This window comes from Rhamphochromis longiceps, linkage group LG23, assembly GCF_057381845.1.
Source record: "Rhamphochromis longiceps isolate RC_006_pf linkage group LG23, R_longiceps_female_GT1.1, whole genome shotgun sequence".
Lineage (NCBI taxonomy): Eukaryota > Metazoa > Chordata > Actinopteri > Cichliformes > Cichlidae > Rhamphochromis > Rhamphochromis longiceps.
In genome coordinates this window covers 1017737-1040630 of record NC_140578.1, presented here as the reverse complement: position 1 = coordinate 1040630, position 22894 = coordinate 1017737, and the positions used below count along the sequence as shown (strand labels likewise).

Below are 22894 nucleotides of genomic sequence, written 5' to 3'. Positions count from 1 at the left end.
CTCTCCGTCTTCTGTCTGCTTCTTTCCTTTCGTCCTTCTGTTCCCACGTCCTGCGTTTTAACTTGACTCATCCCTCCTCATAGTTTCAGCCACACACACACACACACACACACACACACACACACACACACACACACACACACACACACACACACACATTCCCGTTACGCGAGCAGCTGGAGTTTCATTTCAGTGCAGTTAGAGTCAAATCATTGCTTCCCCTCTCTGCCTGTGTGTTGGTTTTTGCCTTCCCCCTCCTGCTCTTTGCTTGGAACAAATGCTGGATTCAGCTGGAGCTTGGAGTTGGCAGACAAGCAGCAATCCAGTCAAATCGATAGGATTTGCCATGCCTGGGATGAGCTTACTCATCCATTCACCACACGGGGAATACCTCAGCTAAAACCCCTAAACTGTCAGAGCCGGACATTAGAAGCTCAGCGTGTAGAAGAGCCATTTCCACGCCGAGCTACGGCGCGGGCAGCTGTGTAATCACAGCTATTGCATTGTCTTTCTTTTTTGTTTCCTAATGCTGAAGCATAAACAGTGCTTAATGAAGGAGTTTAGTGTTGGAAATGTCTCATGTCTGAGGCAGCAGACGGGTCGGAAGAAGAAAGAGAGAGCGAGGGAGCCGTACAGGGATAGAAGGAGCAGATTTGGCAGGGCCACCAGGCAGGCGTAGCTCCTCCAGCCTCATGTGTAGCTCTGGTTTGTGGGTCAAAGCGTTGGTGGGGCTGGTGGGGCCGAGCCCTGCAGCTGCTGCCGTTGTGGCTGCAAGTCAAACAGGGTAACTGAGCCCCGGCTGCCTCCCTCTCAGGCCGAGGCTCACCGCACTAAGACGCTGAGCTCGCTAACGTAGGAAGATGAAAAGGATCATCAGATGTTTCTTGCATTACTCACTGTGTGTGTGTGTGTGTGTGCGTGTGTGTGTCTGTGTGTGTGTGTGTGTGTGTGTGTGCGTGTGTGTGTGTGTGTGTGTGTCTGTGTGCGTGTGTGTGTGTGTGTGTGTGTGTGTGTCTGTGTGCGTGTGTGTGTGTGCGTGTGTGTGTGTGCGTGTGTGTGTGTGTGTGTGCGTGTGTGTGTGTGTGTGTGTGTCTGTGTGCGTGTGTGTGTGTGTGTGCGTGTGTCTGTGTGCGTGTGTGTGTGTGTGTGTGTGTGTGTGTGTGTGTGTGTCTGTGTGTGTGTGTGTGTGTGTGTGTGTGCGTGTGTGTCTGTGTGTCTGTGTGTGTGCGTGCGTGTGTGTGTGTGTGTCTGTGTGTGCGCGTGTCTGTGTGTGTGTGTGTGTGTGTGTGTGTGTCTGTGTGTGCGTGTGTGTCTGTGTGTGTGTGTGCGTGCGTGTGTGTGTGTGTGTGTGTGTGTGTGTGTGTGTCTGTGTGTGTGTGTGTGTGTGCGTGCGTGTGTGTGTGTGTGTCTGTGTGTGTGTGTGTGTGTGTGTGCGTGTGTGTGTCTGTGTGTGTGTGTCTGTGTGTGTGCGTGTGTGTGTGTGTGTGTGTGTGTGTGTGTGTGTCTGTGTGTCTGTGTGTGTGTGTTGTCTGTCTTCAGCAGAGTTCGGCCTGCAGTTGATTACCTGCTCCCGTTCCACAGTCGGTCCTGCGTCGGCTCCAAAATGCTTTGACTATGTCAGGATTGCCCACAATGCTTTTTATATGTTGCAGTGTCACCTGGTGTGGTCGACTTTCAACTGACTGCAGATTCATGTGATTGTATGTGGCTGTTAACGTGTGCTCGCAGGTGCAGTTTGCTGAACGTTTTGGAAAAAGCTGCGCACACGGGCACAAACGTTCGTTTCTTTGACACAGCAGCAACAGGACGGGATTCACTCTCACGTGTGCTGGTTTCACGCAGTCGCCGCTGGTTTTGAAAACGGTGACTCGCCGTCACACAGCACCTCGCTTCTTTGTCTCCCTCTGTCTGCGCTCTCCTTTTTTCCTTCTCTACTCTTTGCCAGTGCTGGAAGGTAAAAGGGAAGGAGGCGAGCCAGAGTCACCAGTGCGATCTGATTCGGGCCTCTTGTGTTGGCAGACCATCTGACAGCGCAGGGCAGCGCATGTTGCTCTTTTCTACCCGCTTCAATCTGCCGCAGCCTGGCCCCGCGCCACAGCTGTAACGGGACCCGGCGTTGTGTATAAATAGGCCGACTCCTTTCTGCCATGTTCCTCAATGGGAAGCTGAGGCAATAGAGGAACAGGTGCTCCAACCCACACACTGCCTCCACCCTGCCCTCCCTCCACCTTTATCTGGTGTCCTCGGCTGCCTCGAGTACAGGACGGTCTCCGTGCACGCGTTAGCTCCGCTTTCTCGTTTCGTTCCCACTTTTTCTTAATAGAAAATAGATTTGAATATTTTTCTGTGTGTGTTTTTGTTATTGGTGGCTCTGAGCCCATTTCCACTATTCAAATGCCCCCTCCCTCCCTGGCTCACGTACTGTTATTCTGGTCCTCAGTTCTCTTTGTTTTGGAGGTACATGTTGGTACACGCTAATCAAAATGCCTTTCATGCAATTTCTCGGCATCGTTTTTCACTGTGAAGCCACAGCTTGGCAGTGGGCGCACGGGGAGCTGGCTTTACTTCTCAGGACTTTCCACAGTTGTATTAACAAACAAACGCATTTTTCCACTGGCAGTCCACTTGGCACCGCGACCGCACGTTCCCTCCCCTGGGGTTTGTTCAGCAACTGAGCTGCTGACATATCTATAATCAGCAGATCACCTCATCAGGGGCAGCATGTGCCTAAGCTGACAGCGAGAGGAAACTTCTCACAGTCCAGAGTTAGCTGCCACCTGGTTTCATGCTAGACCGGTCTGGTTTCACTTTAAGTGCAGGCTGCCCTCCGTCACTCTGGACTCAGGCTGCAGTCCACGGGCGATAGAGGGCAGCCTGCACGCCACCGTGATACGCTTTCATCACCGTTAGCTGCTGCATATTACATTTTCTGCAGGGGACACAATTCTAAAAATAAGAGAAGAATCTGCCTGAAATTGTAGCTACGCTATAATGCAGGTCGCAGCTGTGAGAGCTCGCCGAATAGCGGCGACGGCAGTTTCTGTCCGAGAGAGCGGGTACGCGACCTCGGCTGCACCAGACGTACCCGAACTCGCCGAGCTGGGCAGAGGATGTTGGGCTCGTTCTGCTTCACGTCTGAGGTGAAGAGGCAGTAACGAAACAGAGCAGCGTGCATGTCCCAATTTAGAAGTCGCCTGATCTTTCTCGGGCCCTCAGTTTGAGAACGACTGATTTAGGGTGACAGTTAATCACAGAGCGCACTTTTTCACACTTATTAAAACAGTCTGTGCTGATTTAAAGCTGTCAGAGTTTACTGTGATTCAGCACAGGTCATATGTTGTCCTCCATAACTTATATATTGAGTTATGCATTTGGTGTTTAGCTAAAGAAAAATCAGGTTTTTTGTATTGAGGCAGGATTGTGGTGTGTTTGGCGTTGATCCAGGATCAGCACTGACCAGTCATGTTGCTGTGGTGTCGTAGGTCTGCGCTGTATCAAGTTAGGTTTGTTGTTAGCCAAACTTGGCTCACTCATCACAGCATTAGCTATTAGCTGGGCTCATGCTAACTGAATAGTCACACGTCATTGGTTGGTTGCGACGGACCTCTGAAGCTGTTCCTAGATAATCCTCTGCTTCTTCCTGATGCTCCCAAACTATCATTAAAGCAACAGAAACCACCGACTAAACTGCAACAGTTTATTCACTTTGATAAGCCTCATAACTGTTCAAGCAACAAGAGGACAAACTTTTCTGATTCACCATTTAATCTCCTTTTAAAGGCTCTAACGCTCCAACTTCACTTAAAATCCAAGCTTCTCTCTGCTCCTTCTGTTTGTTTGACCCCCCCCCCCCCAATATACCTCCCTCCTCCTCTTCATTCCTGCTGCCAAATTAAGTGTCAAACAGACAAGGCAGGCGGGTGGATGGCCCACATGTCTCCTATAGAGGTCTGCAGTGTGGTACAGAACATTTCAGCCAGCGCTCTGTTATCCCCCCACCCCCCGTTTATTAGTGGCTGATTGGGTTGTTATTGTAATTATGAGATGCTGTACGTGTAGTGAGGGCACTGGGCTGTTCCCTGGTGGGTGGTCCTCTGTGTCGGTGTGGGCTGTAGAGGGATCACGGTCATTGTCCCACCTGCATTCGTTTTATTGGGTTTTATTTGTTGTGTTCTTTAACACCAGAAGCGTCCAAATGTTAAATGAAAATGTGGATTTATTGAACCTGTTGAATCCTTTTATTTATACTTTAAATAGAAATAAATATTTAAATATTTTAAAACCTTTGTGATGTTTTTATGTGTTGTAGATGAACTTGGGTAGGGCTCTCGTGCGCGCGCGTGTGTGTGCGTGTTAGGGCTGCGTCGACTATCAAAATCGTCGACGACTGATTTAATAGTCGACGCGTCGTTTGAAGCTTTGTAAGATCACAAAAGACGCAGGAATAAGCAGCAGGATTTAAGAGTGTAATAACGGACTGAAACAGAAGATGGCAGCACTGCATGTACAAGGATGCCAGCTGCCGTTAAACCCCGAAGAAGAAGAAGCTGTGTCCCAGAATTCATAGCGCAGCCCAGCTCAGTTTCCAACAATGGCGGCAGCTAGTTAGTTTTAATGTTACTCTTATTATTCTTTCTGGGTCACAAAATAAACGTTTAACATATTTTCAGGCGAGAATGTAGCTGTGTAAACCTCAAATATCTGCTCAGTTTATCAAGACACCGCATATTTTCAAAAGCGCTCCGACGTTTTCGGAGACGTCTGTTACCCACTAGCTCGATAGCTAGCCGGGGGCTAGGCTAACTAGAGCCGTGAGAACACCGGACTCCCGGCAAATCTTTTTCAAACCCACCGCCGTCTTTCGCTACTCAGGTTAAACATGATATATGAGTCACTTAGATAACTTAACAATGTTATTGTTTGGCTTTTTTTTAGTATTTTATTTGTTCCTGAGTAAATCGGTTTGGCTGAGATCAAAGTTATAGTTTTTACACAGCTGAATAAACGTCAAGCAGACAGCTGATTATCAGAAGTGTGAGATGCTGGAGAATTTACTCCGGTGTCCTGTTATATTTTAGATAGCAAGGAGTTTATTAAACTTCACCGAAACAATCTGCAAATGTCATTAAAATTTAATAAACTATCATCTTGTCTTTATTTTTAGTTAGCACCGTAAACACTTAAAGCTGTAAGCTAATGATAGTTATATAAGAGCAGATGCTGCTGGTGCAATAAGCTGTACGCTGTATGTCCAATGGATGATGATCTGATTAGTCGACTATCAAAATAATGGTTTGTGGCAGCCCTAGTGTGTGCATGTGCGTGTGCACATAGCGGCTCTTCATTCATGCATGTGATCACCAACCGTGCTGTTGGTCCCTTACGTCACTCTGCGTTCCTGTCCGGGCTCAGGTTACACTTTCAGCCTCCCCCCCCCCCCCCCCCCCCGCGCGCTTCCCTCCCACCGTTTTTCTGGCCCCCCCCCCCCCCGCGACCCTCTTTCCTTCTAGCCACGCCCCTCCTCTCCCTGCTGGCTCACTCCTGGATCTCCTTGCTACCAAACCTGGGAGGAGAAGACTGCAGACACAGGGGCTCTAACAACCAGCCCCAGACTGCTGTTCCTCTCTCTTGTCCCCCCCCCCCCAGCATTCACTCCTGTCAGTTGAAAGCAAGACTCCATTTTGCAGTAGAGGCTCTGTGCACGTCCATGTGCTGCTTGCCCTCGTGGCCCTCTAACATTTCTTTGTGTCAGTGAAGCTTGCCGTCATCATGCCGGGCGACCAGAAAGGCCTCACTGCCTCTCACGTATTTCTTACCTGTGCTGTTTATAAAGAGAGCCCTCCATGTGTAAGGGGCTCGAGTCCTCTTGGTGTGACTTGAAGATAACTTTGGGCAGCGGTGAGTTGCACCCTGGCCCCTGTGCAGTTGTGTAACAGTTTGTTATGTTGTTGTGTTTCACAATAGGTATCCGGTTAGTGCTGCAGGCTGACAGCGAGCGGGTGACCTGTGTTCGATGTGTCCGTGAGATAAGGCAGGAGGGGCAGAGAGAGGTGTAAGGTTGCTGTTATCACTGCGACTTACAGCAACCGCCGCACGGCCGAGGAAGTAGCCTGTCTTGGTGTTTTGCGATGCAGGTTGCGCCGAGGCGTGGTCAAGGCACACCGGTTCGCTGATTGAGTTACTGTTGTTGTTTCAAACTCGAGTGTTATCTGATGAGTTGCTTAACAGTTAAATTGGATTTATTGACTACTTTTATGAGTTGTTTTTGGCTGCCGGCTGCCGGCTCGCCGCAGGGGGAAGTACAAAGTTGAGCTGGTGGAGGCTGCGTCCACACAAATGTGGGTACATGCAGCTGCACAGTTTGTGTTGTTCTCTGAGCTTGTTGTGCGTCTTCTCACTGGAAGCAATCTCAGCACTGAGCTAAAGACAGTGAAGGATGTGATTCATAGGTGAAGCACAAATGTGCGTACTGGCCAGTGGATACGTGGAGATGAATTATTTAATGTTACAGATTCTATTTTGCTTTTACTTGTTTCTTTTAAAGCTCGACACGTGTTCTTTCTCTGCTGCTGCACTGACGTTTGTCTTACTCGAGTCTCGCCTGGAAGAAAGGATATTTTTCTGCACTTCTCTGAAGGAGTTACTGCAAACAAGCGTAACGCCACTGCAGATATGGCATCAGATATTTTTACTCTTCAGTCTTTATGTTTTCGGAGGAAGGGAAGTGTGTTCCTGTGATTACAAGTACAAGTTTAACTCGACCTGCAGCGTGAATCTGTAGTAAACGTGGTTCAGTAGTTTCCTGGTTTTATAGGCGGCTCTGTGTTATAAGCAGCCACTTTGTTGATGTGTGATTCTGGTCGTAGGTTGAACCTGAATTGTTGACATGTTTTTCATGCTAACCATTAACCAAATGGTGAGTTAATGGTTAGCTCTCACCTGGGGAAATGGCGTGCTCAGGTGAGAAGTCGGTTTCCAATCAATGTACTGCAATAAATCTTCCCTATTTTGGGATTCAGGGTTCAGTGTTATTGACGCCTTTTTTTTAAATGGTGTGTGCATGTGCGTGCGTTGCGAGGAGGGTTCATGCATTTAGCTGCACGGAGCTCTGAGCCTGACGAGCGACTGAGAGCAGCGTGGTGCGCACAAGCTCGAGCCTGGCTGTGGGACTCACGTTCTCCTAAAGGAAAAGTCTAACCGAAACATTAACAGAGTGAATAATTAGCATGAATTATTACGAGCTTCCTTCATTCTGAGTACAGGGAAGAGTTTTTTGTGCTTTCTTTTTTCTGTCACTAAAGTGTTTAAAGGATTTTTCATCGTCTGTCAGACGGCTGCCTTTGAATCAGCCGGTGCTGTTTATGTCCACCACCATCTGTTTTTAGGCCGTGATGGCTGCTGTTATGGCTGATACAGTCCATGCATAGTTAAATCGAGGGAACAAATTAGGATTTTATGTCTCACAACTACAGAGTTTAATGGGCGTGCTCGTGAAATGTAAATGGGTGTGGCAACAGGGCAGAATCTGCGGTCAGCCGCCGTCCTCTGTGTCACCGTGTGACCCAGTAAATCACATCTCTTCCACTTTATACAGCAAGTCTGTTCATGTGAACTAAACACCTGCTCTGGTGGAGAAACATCCACGCTCTGTGCTTATTCCTGGCATTTGTGCTGCAGGCAGTTCAAAGAAACAGGACGTTTAAGGAGAACTGGCTGTGTTTATGAGGCTGGGGTGTAAATATGATGCTATATGGATGGCAAAGCTTTCTTTCCAGTAAATGTGTGCGAGCTGGTTTCTGTCGTGTGACAGCTGTTGGTTTGGATCCGCAGGTTTGCAAATGGCAGTGTTGTTGTTTTTGTGGCCGCTTTGCCGACCTGGAGTTCGAAACCTGCTTTGTCACGTCAACAACAGAAATACTGTTTTCATCGTTACACCTGTCTTGCACAATCAGAACGACGAAGTGTTTCTTCCTCCTGTAATTTGCCTTTAATGTGTTATTATGTGGAGCGAGAAACTCTCTGCACATCTCTCCCAAAGTTACTGTGTGCTGATGAATTCTCCACTCCTCTGATGCGTGCGCGGATGCGTTTGTCTAAACGTAAGCTTGTGTCTGCACCAGCTGAAGAGTGGATCGTTTCTGTTAACCTCGTGGCTGCTGCGCTCGATCAAACGCTGCTGTACAATAATACTGCTATAGCCGATGAGACTGTGTGTGTGTGTGTGTGTGTGTGTGTGTGTGTGTGTGTGTGTGTGTCAGTGTCAGAGAGAGAAAGGCAATTGCGGAGAGTCTGGTTTTCGGACTTGAGCGGCCGCTTCGTGAATGTCTTTCTTCACCTTGATGCAGGTCGGCGCTGGTTTTGTGGCTGAAACTGGGAGAAAGAAGTTTGTACTGATGTTCACATCCAGTTGTTGTAATGCAGCTGCAAACTGAGGCCCTTTTGTCTGTTCAGCCTGCCACAGTCGGGCTAATTGATGTGAATTAAAGCCAAAGCAACATTTTCCAAATGAACAGCTCTCTGAAGGATGCAGATGTCCTGCGGACAGGTTTTCATCGTCGCCGTGACGACGGGGATGAATGTTATAGGCAAATATTGTGCTGCATTCACCTGACCTGTGCAGCACCCTCGCTTCAGTCACAAACACAGCATTTCCGGTATAAAGTCACAAATGAGCCGCTGCGTGCTGCAATGTGTGAGAAACGACATCCATGGAAAATTTTCAGTCATCTGTGAAAACTGATTGTTCTGTATCAGAAGTACATTTGAACATTTCTGATTAAAATAAGATTAATCAAGAAGTAATGAGCTTATATTAATTGAAACGTGCTTGTTTCTTATGCGCTTCCCTCTGTCTGTCCTTTCAGTCTGCTCGAGCAAGGACATCCGGAATAACGTGACCAACCTCCAGTCGTTGGAGAACTGCACCATCATCGAGGGCCACCTAAAAATCCTGCTCATGTTTAAGACCAGGACGGAGGACTTCCGCGGCCTGAGCTACCCGAAACTGCGAGTGGTGACGGACTACGTGCTGCTGTTCAGGGTCTACGGCCTCGAGACGCTCAGCGATCTGTTCCCCAACCTGACGGTGATCCGCGGCAACAACCTCTTCTTCAACTACGCTTTCGTGCTTTACGAGATGCTGCAGATGAAGGAGATGGGCCTGTACAGCCTCATGAACATCACCCGGGGAGCCGTGAGGATCGAGAAGAATCCGGACCTGTGTTACCTGGCCACTCTGGACTGGTCCAAGATCCTGGACTCGGTGGAGGACAACTTCATCGTGGCCAATAAGAATGAGAGAGAGTGTGGAGACGTGTGTCCAGGCATAGCCCAAGGTCAGACCATCTGCCCTCAGAGCACCATCAACGGACACTTCAGGGGACGATGCTGGTCACAGACTCACTGCCAGAGAAGTAAGTGTTTGTGATCAGTCTTTAAACGTGCGCACACGATGATTCCTGCGTTCTTAGTGTGAGCAGCCAGGGGTCGTGGCCACGCCCTCTGATCAGCATTCGATGTGTGCAAGTGATCCGTAATTACAGGATCGGGATCTGCTCCGTGTGCGGAGGGACTCGAGTGAGATGCTGAGTCAGAAAACAGGAAACTCTAAAGCAGGCATTATGGGATGTAATGCCCTTTTAGAGCTGAGGTGAACGTTTGTTATAAAATTGTTTTGTTTTAATGTTTAGTAAAAAAGTAACAAAACCAAAAAAACATCTGTGGGTTTGCTCAGCGCTGCAGCCGCTCGCTCGTTCCTGCCATAAACACAGAGATCGTCCTCTATTGTAAGACTCGCTGAGAGGATGCTTATTATTTTGAAGGCGATTATAGCCTGTGTTGGTTTTTATTTTTTTAAACATTTTTCTTTTCTGTCTTGTGTCTGACGGACAGGCTAGCCTTCAAAGCGTGCCAGCCTCGGCCGTGTTTATACTCCAACATCGACCGCTGCAGCTGGCCTGTAGTCCCGCCTCCTCGATTGTCTGCCAGGTCTTACTGTCAGGAAAATAAGACAGGAAGTGCCTTTCTCCACGTCTCAGTCTTCCTCTCAAACATGATAGTTTGACTTGAGCAGATCGTTCACGACGCTGGATGTTTAAAAGGAATGGGACGTGGCTGCTATCAGTTTTATTTAAACTCACAGTGCAGCTTTTTACTGTGGCAAAGGTTTGAGATGATGATGTTGGCCTGTGCGCAAGTAATCCCAGAGCTGCCCTAACGGTGCTTTCCTGAATAAGCTGGAAGTCATAAATTCCGAGTTTCCAGTCAGAAATTTTGTGGAACGCCACTCTCAGCAGACCAGCGTCGTTCCAATCCAAGATGGCGGCGCTGAATCTAAACGAAATGAAAACTGTAAACTCTCTGACTCATTAAAGATGTCACGTGCACAGCAGCGAGCAGGTTTGGTCCATGAATGTGTTTTGTTGTTAGTGATGCCCGAATGGCTCCACCTCGCCAAGCGCCAAAAGGTATTCTGTTTCCTGGATTTTTTTGGGAGACGCTAACGTGACATCACTCCCGAACTCTGACATCCGAGTTTGGAGGTACATAAGTGCTGACACACAGATTTTTAAACAGCCTACCTGCTGTTCAAAAAGACGAAGGGCTGTCTCTAAAGGAGGAGGAGGAGGTACTCAAAATGTTGACCTGAGGGTCCAGGATGAAATAAATAAGGACTTTGTTTTTTTTTTATGCACTGTGAGTCATGTGATCAGTCCAGTAGAATCCATATTTACTGCACAGCTGATTAGGTTTACCCTGTATACTCTAAATAAAAGTCAAACAGCTGTGTCCATTAAAAACAGCACAGACAAAAAGCCCACTGACACGGACGTGAGCACATCTGTTGCGTCAGGGCGCAGGTCTGACGCTGCGCTCTGCCTAATGTGACCGACACCAGTTTAGTGAAGAGCTGGGTGTCAAAGCCGGAGCCATTTCTAGAATATGATGCAGTGCTGCCTGCAGCAGCGTGTGTGTCACACACAGGGCTGATACCTGAACGCTGATGTATGGCTGATATGCTGCTCTGCTCTAAACGAGAGCTACATCGCCACAGGTGTGTTTTCAGCCTACAGGAGCTGCAAACACGTGCTCGTCTGTTCTCTTAAATATTACAAGCCGACGTGCATCTGCAGCCGTAACGATAACAGCAGCGCAGTATCAGCAGTGCGTTTTGTATCCGTTCGATACTGATGCAGATGTGGCTGCAGATCCGCAGCGTGACGGAGAAACTAATGAGGGCTTCTGTGAATGAACGCTGGCAGTTTACGAACTTGGACATGTTCGAGCGTAGACACATGCACGGGTGCGGAGCAGAGGAACATTAGACGGGGCATTAAAGTTTATGTGTGAGTGGAAACTGTGGGGTTGTTTTTGTTGTGTTTTTATAGGGTTGCAGTGGCCTTAGGTAAGAGCCAGAGAGAGCCTGCATTCCTCTGATCTTACACTGCTGTGTGTGTGTGTGTGCCCCTAAATGACCTGTTCAAGCCGCATGTATGACCTCTGAGGTTCGTAGCCCAGTGCTGTTTGTGTGTTTCTGGTGTGCGTGTTTAGTTTGTTTGTTCGTATGTGCAGCTTCAGACGTGCAGCTCTGCTACAGTAGTTTCTCAGTCGGTTGCTTTCTGCACGAACAGTCTGTGTTTCCAGCTGATGCTCTGGAGTCCTGCAGCGATTGGCAGGTTTTCTGCACCTAGTTTCTACCTGCAGCTCCGTGCAGAACCCTGCGCTATAAAACATAAAGTCAGAGTAACCGTGTCTCTGCTGAGGGTTTTTAAGTAAAGACAAAAAAATCTCTGACAGTGCTCAAGTATGGGATTGGCAGGAAGACGAATGCAGCTCACAAACACACCTCCTGAAAGGAAACGGAAAGGGTGTCGGATCAGTGGTGTGTAGGCATGATGATAATCTGTGCACCCACATGTTTCACCCAAGATAAGTAAAGTGACGACGTACACGGACCTGCTTTGATTTGGAACTTTTTCATCTGAGCTTTGTTGATTTATTGAAACGTGCAAACTGTGTGAAAATGCAGTATTTTTTACACCACTTGAACTTTGTTAGACAAGCCTGTCGAATCCTGTTAGTAAAGATTTTTATTTTTAAACCTGCCATTTTTGCTTTCGTGCTCCAGTTTCCTCAGATTTTTTTTAAGGACACTTAAATGCTAAGATGTGCCCTACCTCAGATTCAGAATCGCACACGGTTGTTCTGTAGTTTCATTTTTGTGACAATATAATTTTAAAAAACGGTTCTTTGCTAAGTTTTCTGTTATGCGTGGACATGACACCGTTTCATGCCTCGAGTCGGGCGCCTTTCTGTGGTTAAACGATTCCGTGGAAAATAGTCAGGACTGGACTGAAAATGGGTAGAAAAGCTGAAAATGTCCAAAAGAAAATGTTGAAGGAGCTCCACGAGGCCCGGAGAACTACTCCTCAAGACCACCTTTAAAAAAAGAAATGACACGAAAGGGGCGACTCAAGACTTTTGCACAGAAGTGTAGAATAAATATCACTCGAAAGTGGTTTAAATTCCCCCAAAAAAGTCAGAAGAAAGCTGTTTGACTGAGAGGAGACACAGATATTCACAGGTGTCTGAGCTGAGTAAGGAAAAGGAGGTAAAGCGAGCGGAAACAAAGGAACAGTCAGCGACGAGCGAACGAGGGAACAGGAGCAAACAGTCGATCTCCTGTTTAGATAAGCTCTATCTGCTGCCGAGGCCTGGCACGCTGCGTTCAACCACACCAGCCTGCGCTCTGCTTGCACAACTCGCACACACAAAAACATCCACACAACCAGGAGGATGGAAAGCTTTTTGGGTCAAAGTTCACTCTGCCCACGCTTTGTTGTTTGCTGCCATTGTTTTCAGATACACGCAGCTAGTCACGGCTTCATCTCGTAGCGACAAACGGATTACCCGTGCCCCTTCGAGGCCACCGCAGGTTAAACCCGTAACGGTGTTTCTAAATGGATCCGACTGCGTCATCTGAAATGACCTTGTGGTCCTCCTGACCAGAGTCGAATTCAGGTTGGACATCGCCCAGCAGCGGTGCTTTCAACTTTGTGACACAGGCGTCTAAAAACCAGTAAAAAGCTGTGAGAGAAGCAGCTGCAGCACTGTGCACGCAGGTGTTTTCACTGGTAGTAAAACAGTGTAGAGGGGATTTTAGCGTGTCGCTGTAGGCATGTGTAAGCTGTACGCTTTGTTCTTTGCAAAAGGGGGAAAAAAGCCAGTGTGAGGTTTCGGAGTTAACCAAGTTGGTGTCATTTTTCTGTTTGTGTGTGTTTATTGCCAGAGTGGTGTCCTGGCAACAGTGCACCAGGTATTTTTGTACTTAGAGACTTCAGAAGTTACTTTGCACATACAGATGAGAATGAGTACGAATGTTTGCTCATGTGTCACAGTGTTTCTTTTTAAAAAATGAGTGTGTTATATTGAATTCATGTGAAGTGTTTTGTGCACTGAGCATATGAGTGTCTGTGATGCTGTCTCAGCTGCAGCTCGTGGGCCTTTTCCTCTGATATTTCCATCAGTTTTACTTCTCATGCGATCAAATGAAGCCGGCGCGTCGGTCGGGACACGGTCCAGATCGGGGGGGCAAAATAAACAGAGCAAAGCAAACATGGCGGGGCCTTTCAAGTGTGGCTCCCAGGTACACGCACAAACACACACTCGAAAGCCACAAACACACTTTTGCCAAAGAGGTGAGCGGCCCAGTTACAGGCGGCTACAGAGAGACAGAAATGACGGTATTAAGGATGGAGGTGCTCAACCGAGCGCCGCTCGCCGGCCTTTGTGAAAGCGTCTCTGCCTGACTCTCCTCTCTGTCTCTCTCGATCCTTCTCAGCTGTTTTCAGTTGTTTCTAATGAAAGGTAAACGAAGGAGTTTTCCTGCAGCGGCTGTTCGTAATTAGCTATTAAAGTCAGTGACACGGAGACGACGTGGATACGAACACAAAGGGACCGAGTGTCAGTTCTGTTAAAAGCTTTAAGGGAACAAGGTGTGTGTGTTTTTTATCTATGTTTCAATGGTTTGTGTTGACACATGTAGAGTGTCAGTGGTGCATATCATTTCAGGTCATTATGGAGCTGTGCAGCAGAAAGCTGCTGCCCTGCTGGAGTATCAGTTTATAACCTTCCCGTGTGGATTCAATGCAAACTGTTACAACTCTTACGTGCGTTCAGATGCTTCGTTAAATCGGACGCGTCGCCGATCTGCGAAGCGACAACCTTTGCACATTTACTGAGTCACTGCTCTCAACACACAAGCCTCCATCTGGAGGAGGAGGCGAGTTGTTTGTCTTATATGCCTGCTGCGTTCCAGTCACCTGTCGAGCGCGCACACACACACACACACACACACACACACACACACACACACACACACACACACACACACACACACACACACACACACACACACGTTTGCTTTCCCTCTGTCAACAACAGTTGGGACGAGTGTACCACGAGGAGGGAAAAGAACAAATGTGTGGAGTAAATACCCGAAGGCCGTGTTTGTGTTAAAACTGTTTGGGAGATGCAACCAAATAATCAGTCAGGAGTCCCCCGGGCGACGTGACCCAGATGTTTTCTCCTCCTCTCCCTCACTGGAATTAGCTCGGCTGCCTGGAAGTGGTTAAATAAATAACTTGTACACAGTAAGACGAAGCAGAAAGTGGAGGATTTGCCTGCGCTTGTAACATACGGTGGTATTTGCGTAATGCGCTGTTTTATGCATCTTGCCGAGCTCTAAATGGTTAATCTCAAACGCCGAGAGTTTCTGAAGGTTTCATTTATTTGCTTCACAGAAGATTACAGCCAAATGTCCAGTTTTCTAGACGCTCTCTTTAGTCCTGAGTCCCGACTCGCTGCGACTCCAATGATTAAACCGAAGATGGTGTTTTGTTCATCGCCAACGATAGGACACAAATAACAACCAGTTCTCGATTAAAGCACGACTGAGGCCGTCCTGATAGTGAAACAAATCAGAGCGCTTCGCACGTGTTCTCGTTTTTCTCTCGTTTGTTGCCATAGAAACGGGAACGCTTCTCTCCGACGCTCTCTGTTTGCGATAGTTAAAGCTTCCCCGTCGTGGCTTGCATTACATCAGTACACGCACTCACTCGCTGTAGTGATGGATTACCATTAATATCTTATAAGGGACAAAGAGTGCAAGAGGCAACACTAAGAGAGGAGGAAGAGGGAAGCACAGAGACAGACAGATGGGAGAGGTAGCAGTCGAGCTCCTGCTTTCCTCCCCGGCAGCTTGCATCCTTGTTAACAAATCCAAATTAACTTTGATAAGCTGGCATCAGTTCTGTATGTGCATGTGCAAGTGTGTGCGTGTGTGTGTGTGTGCACACTTCCCTCAGCCTCCATTTGTGCGTTCATGAGTACAGAGTAGTGCTAGCTGAGCACCCTGGGGGATCAGGAAAACTCCTCCCTCTCCTCTCTCTGCTTGCTCATCAATGGACTTGGACTTCCACATCCTGCTACACACACACACACACACACACACACACACACACACACACACACACACACACACACACACACACACACACACACACACTGTGTACTGGTACAATTCCCATAGACACATGCACAAAAAATACGTGGCTGCAGACTAAGCACACTGACACCGCTGCCCACGTCATGAGCCTGGCTGCTAGCAGAAATGGTAGTAGCTCATATAGTGAGGAGAGGGCGGGGCTTCTGAGGATACGAGCCTTCATGGCTACTGCTTTTTGTTTTGTTTTTAAACTCACGTTTATCATTTGTTAAATCAGTGCAGCTGGAGACCAAGAAGGAACTTGACGTCATCTTTAAGGACAACAGTGGTTTATCCGCTTAATGTGTCACTCGAATGTGTTTCCCTGTGTAGGAAAGCCTGCTGGCAAGCAAACAGTTGTTGCAGCCTGCGCGTCTGAAGGGACTTCCTCATTACTTCCTGCCTTTGTCCTGAAGTACTTCCTACTGCTGTACAGCTCCGGGGAAAAGCTGGAGAATTGAAGGAAGGGTTATGTACTTGTGAGGGTGGTGGATGGAAAGGGAAGATCAGTCAAATGATCATAGCCCTGCAGAGAAATGCTGCATTTGCTGTGTTTTGGCCGATCAGGTGACAGCTGCTTCTAGCTCTGACATCAGAAACACATTTGTTAGTGAGTATTTTCTATTCTACGGTGGTCCTGAGGGGTCAAACGGCGAAAAAGGCTGCAAAAGCAAGCAGATGATGAATATATCACAAATACATAAGTAGGAAAAAAAACGCATCGAAAGCGTTTTTGGGGAGATGCTAACATGCTAACAGTAAACGTGTGTCTGCAGTATTTCATAAATCATCATTGAGACTTGTACCGATGAACCTTCAGCCTCTTCAGTGTGTTTTGGTCTTTGGGTTTATGTCATCTGGTCCGTCACGTTAATGTGCCCCCAGAAACACTTCTGTTGTGCTCTGTGAGATTTTCTTTTCCGTTGTGTTTTGTCTGCTTTTTGCAGCACTTTTCTCTGCTTGCAGTTTGACCTTTCAGGGCCACCATCCATCCCCTCGCTCTGAGTTTTCACATCACTGCTAAATGTTCTGCCTTTAAACCCCAAACAGGTTCGCAGAGCTGGTCCAGAAAATGAGGCCACCCTCCTGACATCCTCACACACCATGTCTTCGTTCCAAATATCTAAAACTCACGTTGGCCGTCATAAATAGAACCGTATAAATACTGGCAGCAGTAAAACTCGCCGTGTTCAACAGTAGCCCGCCGTCATAGAGTTGTCCCAACGTGCTGACAGGTGACAAATATAACCGCAGTACATTGTAACAATTAACATGGCGCTGACATTTCCTTCTGCTCAGTGGAGGCTGCTTTGACCTTTAACCTTAAATGTATTGGTACTAAATGATTGCTGAAACCAACTTTGTTCTGTTTTCATGCATTAGCGGTTTGCTTTTGATGCAACTTTGGAAAATTCTGATTGCAACGACCATGAGAGACGACTTTATTCATATTTATGTCTGAAGGACTTTTGTCCTTCTTTTACATTTTCCAGTCATGACGCAGCAGACATGTCAGGCTCATCTTTGGGTTTTGGACAGAAATGTACATTTGCTCAGTGTCAGTGAAACAGAGCTGAGGACAGAAACCAGGGTGACAGCAGTAAAGCACATGACAGGCTGCCCTGGTTGAAAAGAAATACATTTAGCGTTACTGCACCGACAAGACAAACGTGGTCATTTTGTTCTGCACTGCTTGGATACAAATACATGCAGAATTGCAGTTTTAATTCTCGTATTTCCAAACAGACGTGCAACATTAAATCTGAAGTATTTTTATATAATCGGGTCCTGATAACAGTCAGTTCCTCCCTACGCCATCGACGGCTTTCGAAGAAGTCCCGGGTTCCTCAGCCGCAGCAGATGCAGCACCTACCTGTACATTCATTAACTCGCTGTAAAAACAAACACTGCTGGCTTCAGTGGAGCATAGATCCTCTGTGTTCATGCATACGTGATCTGAGAAAGTCCTGCTAGGGGCTATTAGTGCGTGCTGCGTTTGCGGTACGTGATGGTTATGCTCTGTTAAGTACTTGGAATTTCATGTCTTGCTTTGAGGTGGTAGAGTGGCTCGACTGAAGGGGTCGGGTGAAATGTTTGGACATTCAAAATTCCCGAGTTTTTTTTTCTTTCTTTTATCACCTCCTTGGGAAAGTACCGTTTCCCACAGTTTGAGAACTCTGTTTGATAATAAATGCATGCGCCTTGATTCGCTGTAGCAAAAAAAAGAAACCTCAAAAGTCAGTGCTGGAAATGAAACTTTGTTTCTCCTAAGCTGAACTCGTTTGTCCTCATGTGACCTCGCCATCCTTGAAGTTCCTTCCAAACCCAACTCTTTCCACTTTGCTCTGTCCAGACTCGGATCAGTCACTTCTCATGTCCTTGGCCTTAAAGAAATGCCTCTTTCCTTTAAACTGTTTAACAGGTTTCTGTTAGGGCAGAAAAACCCAGAGTGTCCTTCAGAGTCCTGCCGTACCCAGGATGTGTTAAGTGTCTGTGAAGGGAGCATTGACGGTCAGCCTATTAAAGACCCCGGTCACTCAGGCTTGGAGACTATCAGCAGATAATTGGCAACAACTGGTCACAAATTAAAAATTTGTATTCCGCGACCGACAAGTGGCGAGTGGTTCCTAGAAGTGGCTGGCTGTTGCTAGGCGAAATAGGTTGCAAAGTGCGCCAAAAGCCTCTGATTGGTTGGTAGCAGATTGCTCTGTTCACCCACATTTTGCTTGTGGTTAGTGTTTGCACAGAAATCGACGTCTTCCACGCAAAGTGGAAACTTGAAGTGTGGTCAAACTGGTGCCTCCTCGCTGCACCCAACACGTTTCAAACGGGACAACTTTTATTTTGAAGGAGAACGTTTTCTGTTTCCTGTTCGTGTCATACTTTTCACGCTCGCTACAGCTAGTTGGCAAGTGTTTGCAGACACACCTTCTGTGCTACAGATTTCAACTGCAGGTGAGCAGCAACCTGCTAGCAACCAAAGCAAGCTGAAAGTGGTTTCCACCGTAAACCTCTTTGTGACCAGTTTCATCTGGTGACTGTCAGAAACCATCCGCCAGCTTTTCGTCAACTGTTTCCATAGTGACCCGGAGTTGCCGGAGGGTCACTGACCGGTCTCCCGGCCTGGGTGATTAGCAGTCAATCTGTCAGCAGCGTCCAGCAATGGTTTGCCAACCAGTCAAAGAAAACGCATTTTTCCCTGTCGACCGGTCGTTAGGCCTCTGTGTCTGAGGTCAAAGCTGACACTTCTGTAACTTCAGATGAGTTAGTAACTGCAGAGGAGGATCACTGGGAGACTTTGGGACCACCGAGGTTGGGGGTGAGCGTATATAGAGGCAACAACACGGACACATAAATGGGTTCATGAGCACACTGCAGTGTGACTCACAAAGACGGGAGGTGCCAGTGTGGAGCGGTGCACGCGTTCCCGGCCGCGGCGCTTAAATGCAGACACGCTGGAAAAAGTATTGTTGTTTTTTTGTCATCCTCCTCTTCACAACCACAGTGACTTCCTGCACTTTTCATATCTAAACTTAGTCATATTTTTCCAGGATGATTTATGAAGCAGTGTAAACTTCCTGATTTCACTGGCATCCTTATATTATTCAGATGAGCAGAGCTCCAGAGGAAGCTGTGCCATTAAAGGTTGTAGTAAAGTTTTCCATATTTAGAAACCCAGCAGCTCACCCAGTTTGCGGTGGCTTCATCACCCCTGCTCCGAGTACGTCGGCTGGCACGGGTCCAATGTGCAGACTTTCCTCTGGCCTGCACCTTCCACCACTTTTCTGTTGAGACTTGTAGCATCGGGAGCTCGTAGAGGCCGTCTGCCCGAGTCATCGCGTAACACGTCTGATAAGAAATGTTTACGCAGAAACAAAAGTGGGTGACACGCTTTAACGTTCACATGAATGCAACCTGTAAGATAAACTTCGGTGGCACCGGTGTTCGTGTCGTCACGCCGCGCTTTAGCGTTGGGCCTGCTTCCTTCGGACTTGTCAGTCCTGATGATGTCATACGGATCCGGTAGAATAAAAGTAGTCCTGTCCGTGAGGCCGCTTGGCGCCTTTTGTCATCTTTACTGCCAGCCTGATAGCTTGAACAGCAATATAAATTTGCTTTTCAAATATAACTACGCTTTGATAACCACGTGTCTTCTGTCGATAGCAGAGTGGTGACGGTAACAATGGCTGCTGCTGTCTCCCTGTTATCTCAGAAGTGCGAGCGGTTGCTGTCGTATGCATTGCACTTGACCGTCTCTCCTCGAGCTCTTGCTACACTCTGATGGCCCCTCTGCCCTCGAGACGAGTAAAAGCAGTGTCCAGATATCTGGTCTGTATAAGAGATAACAGCTGAGACGGAGCACTAAAGAGGACAAAAATCTGTTTTTGCTTTCTCTCCATTTCTCTTCACTGCTTCTGATGCTCCACCTTATGGCCAGGATCCTCCCTCTGCACCTCCTCCCTTTTCCCTTTCTTCTCCTTTCTGTCCCCCGTTCTTTTACTTTGTACTCTCCCTCCTCTCTCCCTCTCCCCTCCCTCTCTCCTTGCATGCTGTGGTATGCAGACATGCAGGAATTTCTGGGCCTCAAAATGATAGACCAAACTTGTCAGCCCTGGCTCCTGTTACTAAAGATGGCTGCTTGGCAATGTGTTTGCCGGCGATTGGTGCGCGTCTGAGTTACTCCCCATGTGATTGGCTGTAACGTGTTTGTCCACAGTTCGTGTGTTGTTGGCAGAAGCAGTTTGCGAGCGCTCGGTGACTGAAAGCCTTTTCTTCTGCTTTCTCTGCGGCTCGGTTGCGTGTGTGATTTAGGATCACATGTGCTGCTGTGTGTTCTTGCACAGAGCATCTCACCGCTGGGTTTAGGTGTAGTGCAAAGGTCGTGTCAGTTATGCCTATAATAACATGACCCCATTGAGTTACTGCACAAAGATGAGAAAAATACTGGATTTTAGAAAAGTACTTTTTTTTTTTTCCCATATATTTTTATTGAAATTTTTTATAGTACAATACAAACAAATGTTGAACACCCTCACATTCACACATCCATCCATACATCAAACCTGCCTACATCACATTCAAATGTAGAAATGAGCATAGTTCTCACAGCAATACAAAAATACAATGGGTTTGGATAGACAAGATTCTCCCCTCCTTTCCTTCTTCTTTTCCTTTTTGTTCATAAATGTCCTTCACCTCCACTCCCTAAAATAGTCATATATGGCTTCCACATATTCACAAAGTCCCATTGTTTGCCCTTGGCAATATATGTCAGTCTTTCCAGGCCTAGAGAGATTGCAATTTCCTTCTTCCAGAGTCCCATGGAGGGAGCATCCATACTCTTCCAACATAGCGCAATGGCTCTTCTGGCTTGAAGTAGTCCGTAGTCCAGTAATTTAGTTTTTTCCCCCGATTGCTTAAATTCCCTTGGATATATTCCAAGTACACAGAGTTTTCCTATTAAAGGGATTTTTACCTTAAACACTTCAGACAGATATTTGATAACATCTTTCCAAAAGTCCTGGATTTTAGGACACTCCCATAGACAATGAAGAAGAGTTCCTTTTTCAACTAGACATTTAGTACAGATGTCCGGAATATCATTGGACATATGATGAAGCTTGACAGGTGTTATATAGGTTCTCATGAGCCATTTATATTGCAGTAGTTTAAAGCGTGTGTTTATTGTTTGTTTTTGTGCTTTTAAGCAAGCCTGGTTCCAGTCATTTTCATCTATGTCCTCTTGGATCTCCCTTCTCCAAGCATCCAGTTTATCTGCTGCTGAGTCTTTGGAGGAAAGCACCAGTAAATTATAATATATAGAGAGAAAACCTTTCCCTTTTGTATTCTTAACACATACCTCCTCTATTTTTGTCAATGGTGGAAGTTCAGCAATCCTTTGCAGTTTTGATGACAAATAGTTTTTCAATTGTAAATATTTAAAAAAATGCTTTGGGGGTATTAAATATTTTTTACACAACTGATCAAATGTGAGCAGCATGCCATCTGCATATAGGTCTTTAATTTTTTGAATGCCTTTATTTTTCCATATTTTAAATCCCCCATCACTTTTACCAGGCGTGAACTTTTCATTTCCCCAAATAGGGGTAAATTGCGAAAGCGATGGAGGATCGCCCACATATTTATGAGCTGCATGCCAAATTATAATTGTATTTTTCAAGAAAGGGTTCCTTGTAGTTTTTTTTAATATCTTAGTGTCTGAAGAATATAGAAAAGTGTGTAAGGGAAGATCTGGAACAGATTTTTGCTCGATGTCAACCCAGGCTGGAGGTGTTGTTGGGCAGAAATAATGGGTGGCTGATGTTAGTTGGGCAGCCATATAATACCATCTGAGGTTGGGGACTTGGAGACCTCCTTTTTCATAGGGCAAGTAAAGTAGTTGTAAGCGGAGCCTTGCCTTCTTATTATTCCAAATAAATTGGTTAAATAGTTTGTTTAAACTGTCAAAAAATGAAGTTGGTAGAGGCAACGGAAGTGTTTGGAAGTAATATAAAAATTTGGGTAAAATTGTCATTTTTAGGATATTTATCCGGCCTATCATAGATACAGGCAGGTTTGTCCAACGGTTTAGCATTTCCGTGACCTCTCCTACAAGGGGATCATAATTTATTGAGGTTATGTCCTTGAGGCTTGGAGTGATCCTAATGCCTAAATATTTAAAGCCTGTTGTAGTTGTCTTAAATGGGGTGGCCACCACAGGGCTTCTTCTTTCTTCCTCATTAAGAAACATTAATTCTGATTTAGAATTGTTAATTTTGTATCCTGAAAATTCTCCAAATGTTTTTATTAATGTTACTAAATTAGGGATACTATCTTTCAGATTAGTCAAAAAAAATATAATATCATCTGCAAATAAAGAAATTAGATGGTCTCTTCCTCCAATTCTTGTCCCTGATATTCCTGCATTTGCTCTCACAGCTATGGCCAGAGGTTCTATTGCTAACACAAAGAGAATTGGTGACAGAGGGCAGCCCTGCCTGGTTGATCGCTGTAAATTAAAGGGTTTTGATACGTTATTATTAGTTAAAACTTGTGCTGTTGGATGTGTATACAATAATCGGATCCATTTCAGGAATGTTTCACCTAGTCCATATCTGGGGAGCACTTGTAAGAGATAATTCCATTCTATTCTATCGAAGGCTTTGCACGCATCTAGTGATAGCAGCGCAGTGTCCTCCCTATTGTTTTTCTCATAAAGTACATTGAGGACACGTCTTATATTATGATAGCCTTGTCTCGTTTTAACAAAACCTTGTTGATCGTCTGTTATCAAATTAGGCACACATTTATCTAGTCTTCTAGAGAGTGCTTTACACAAAATCTTCGTAT

General features: G+C 46.5%; 1 protein-coding gene across 1 annotated transcript in view; it reads left to right on the top strand.

Annotated features, from left to right (window-relative positions):
* Window positions 1–22894, top strand: part of insrb (insulin receptor b) — a 75957-nt gene that overhangs the window by 11094 nt on the left and 41969 nt on the right. Inside the window, exon 2 of the mRNA XM_085397177.1 lies at window positions 8865–9413. Within this exon, the coding sequence (XP_085253303.1) occupies window positions 8865–9413 (549 nt within the window). The remainder of the gene's footprint in view (window positions 1–8864; window positions 9414–22894) is intronic.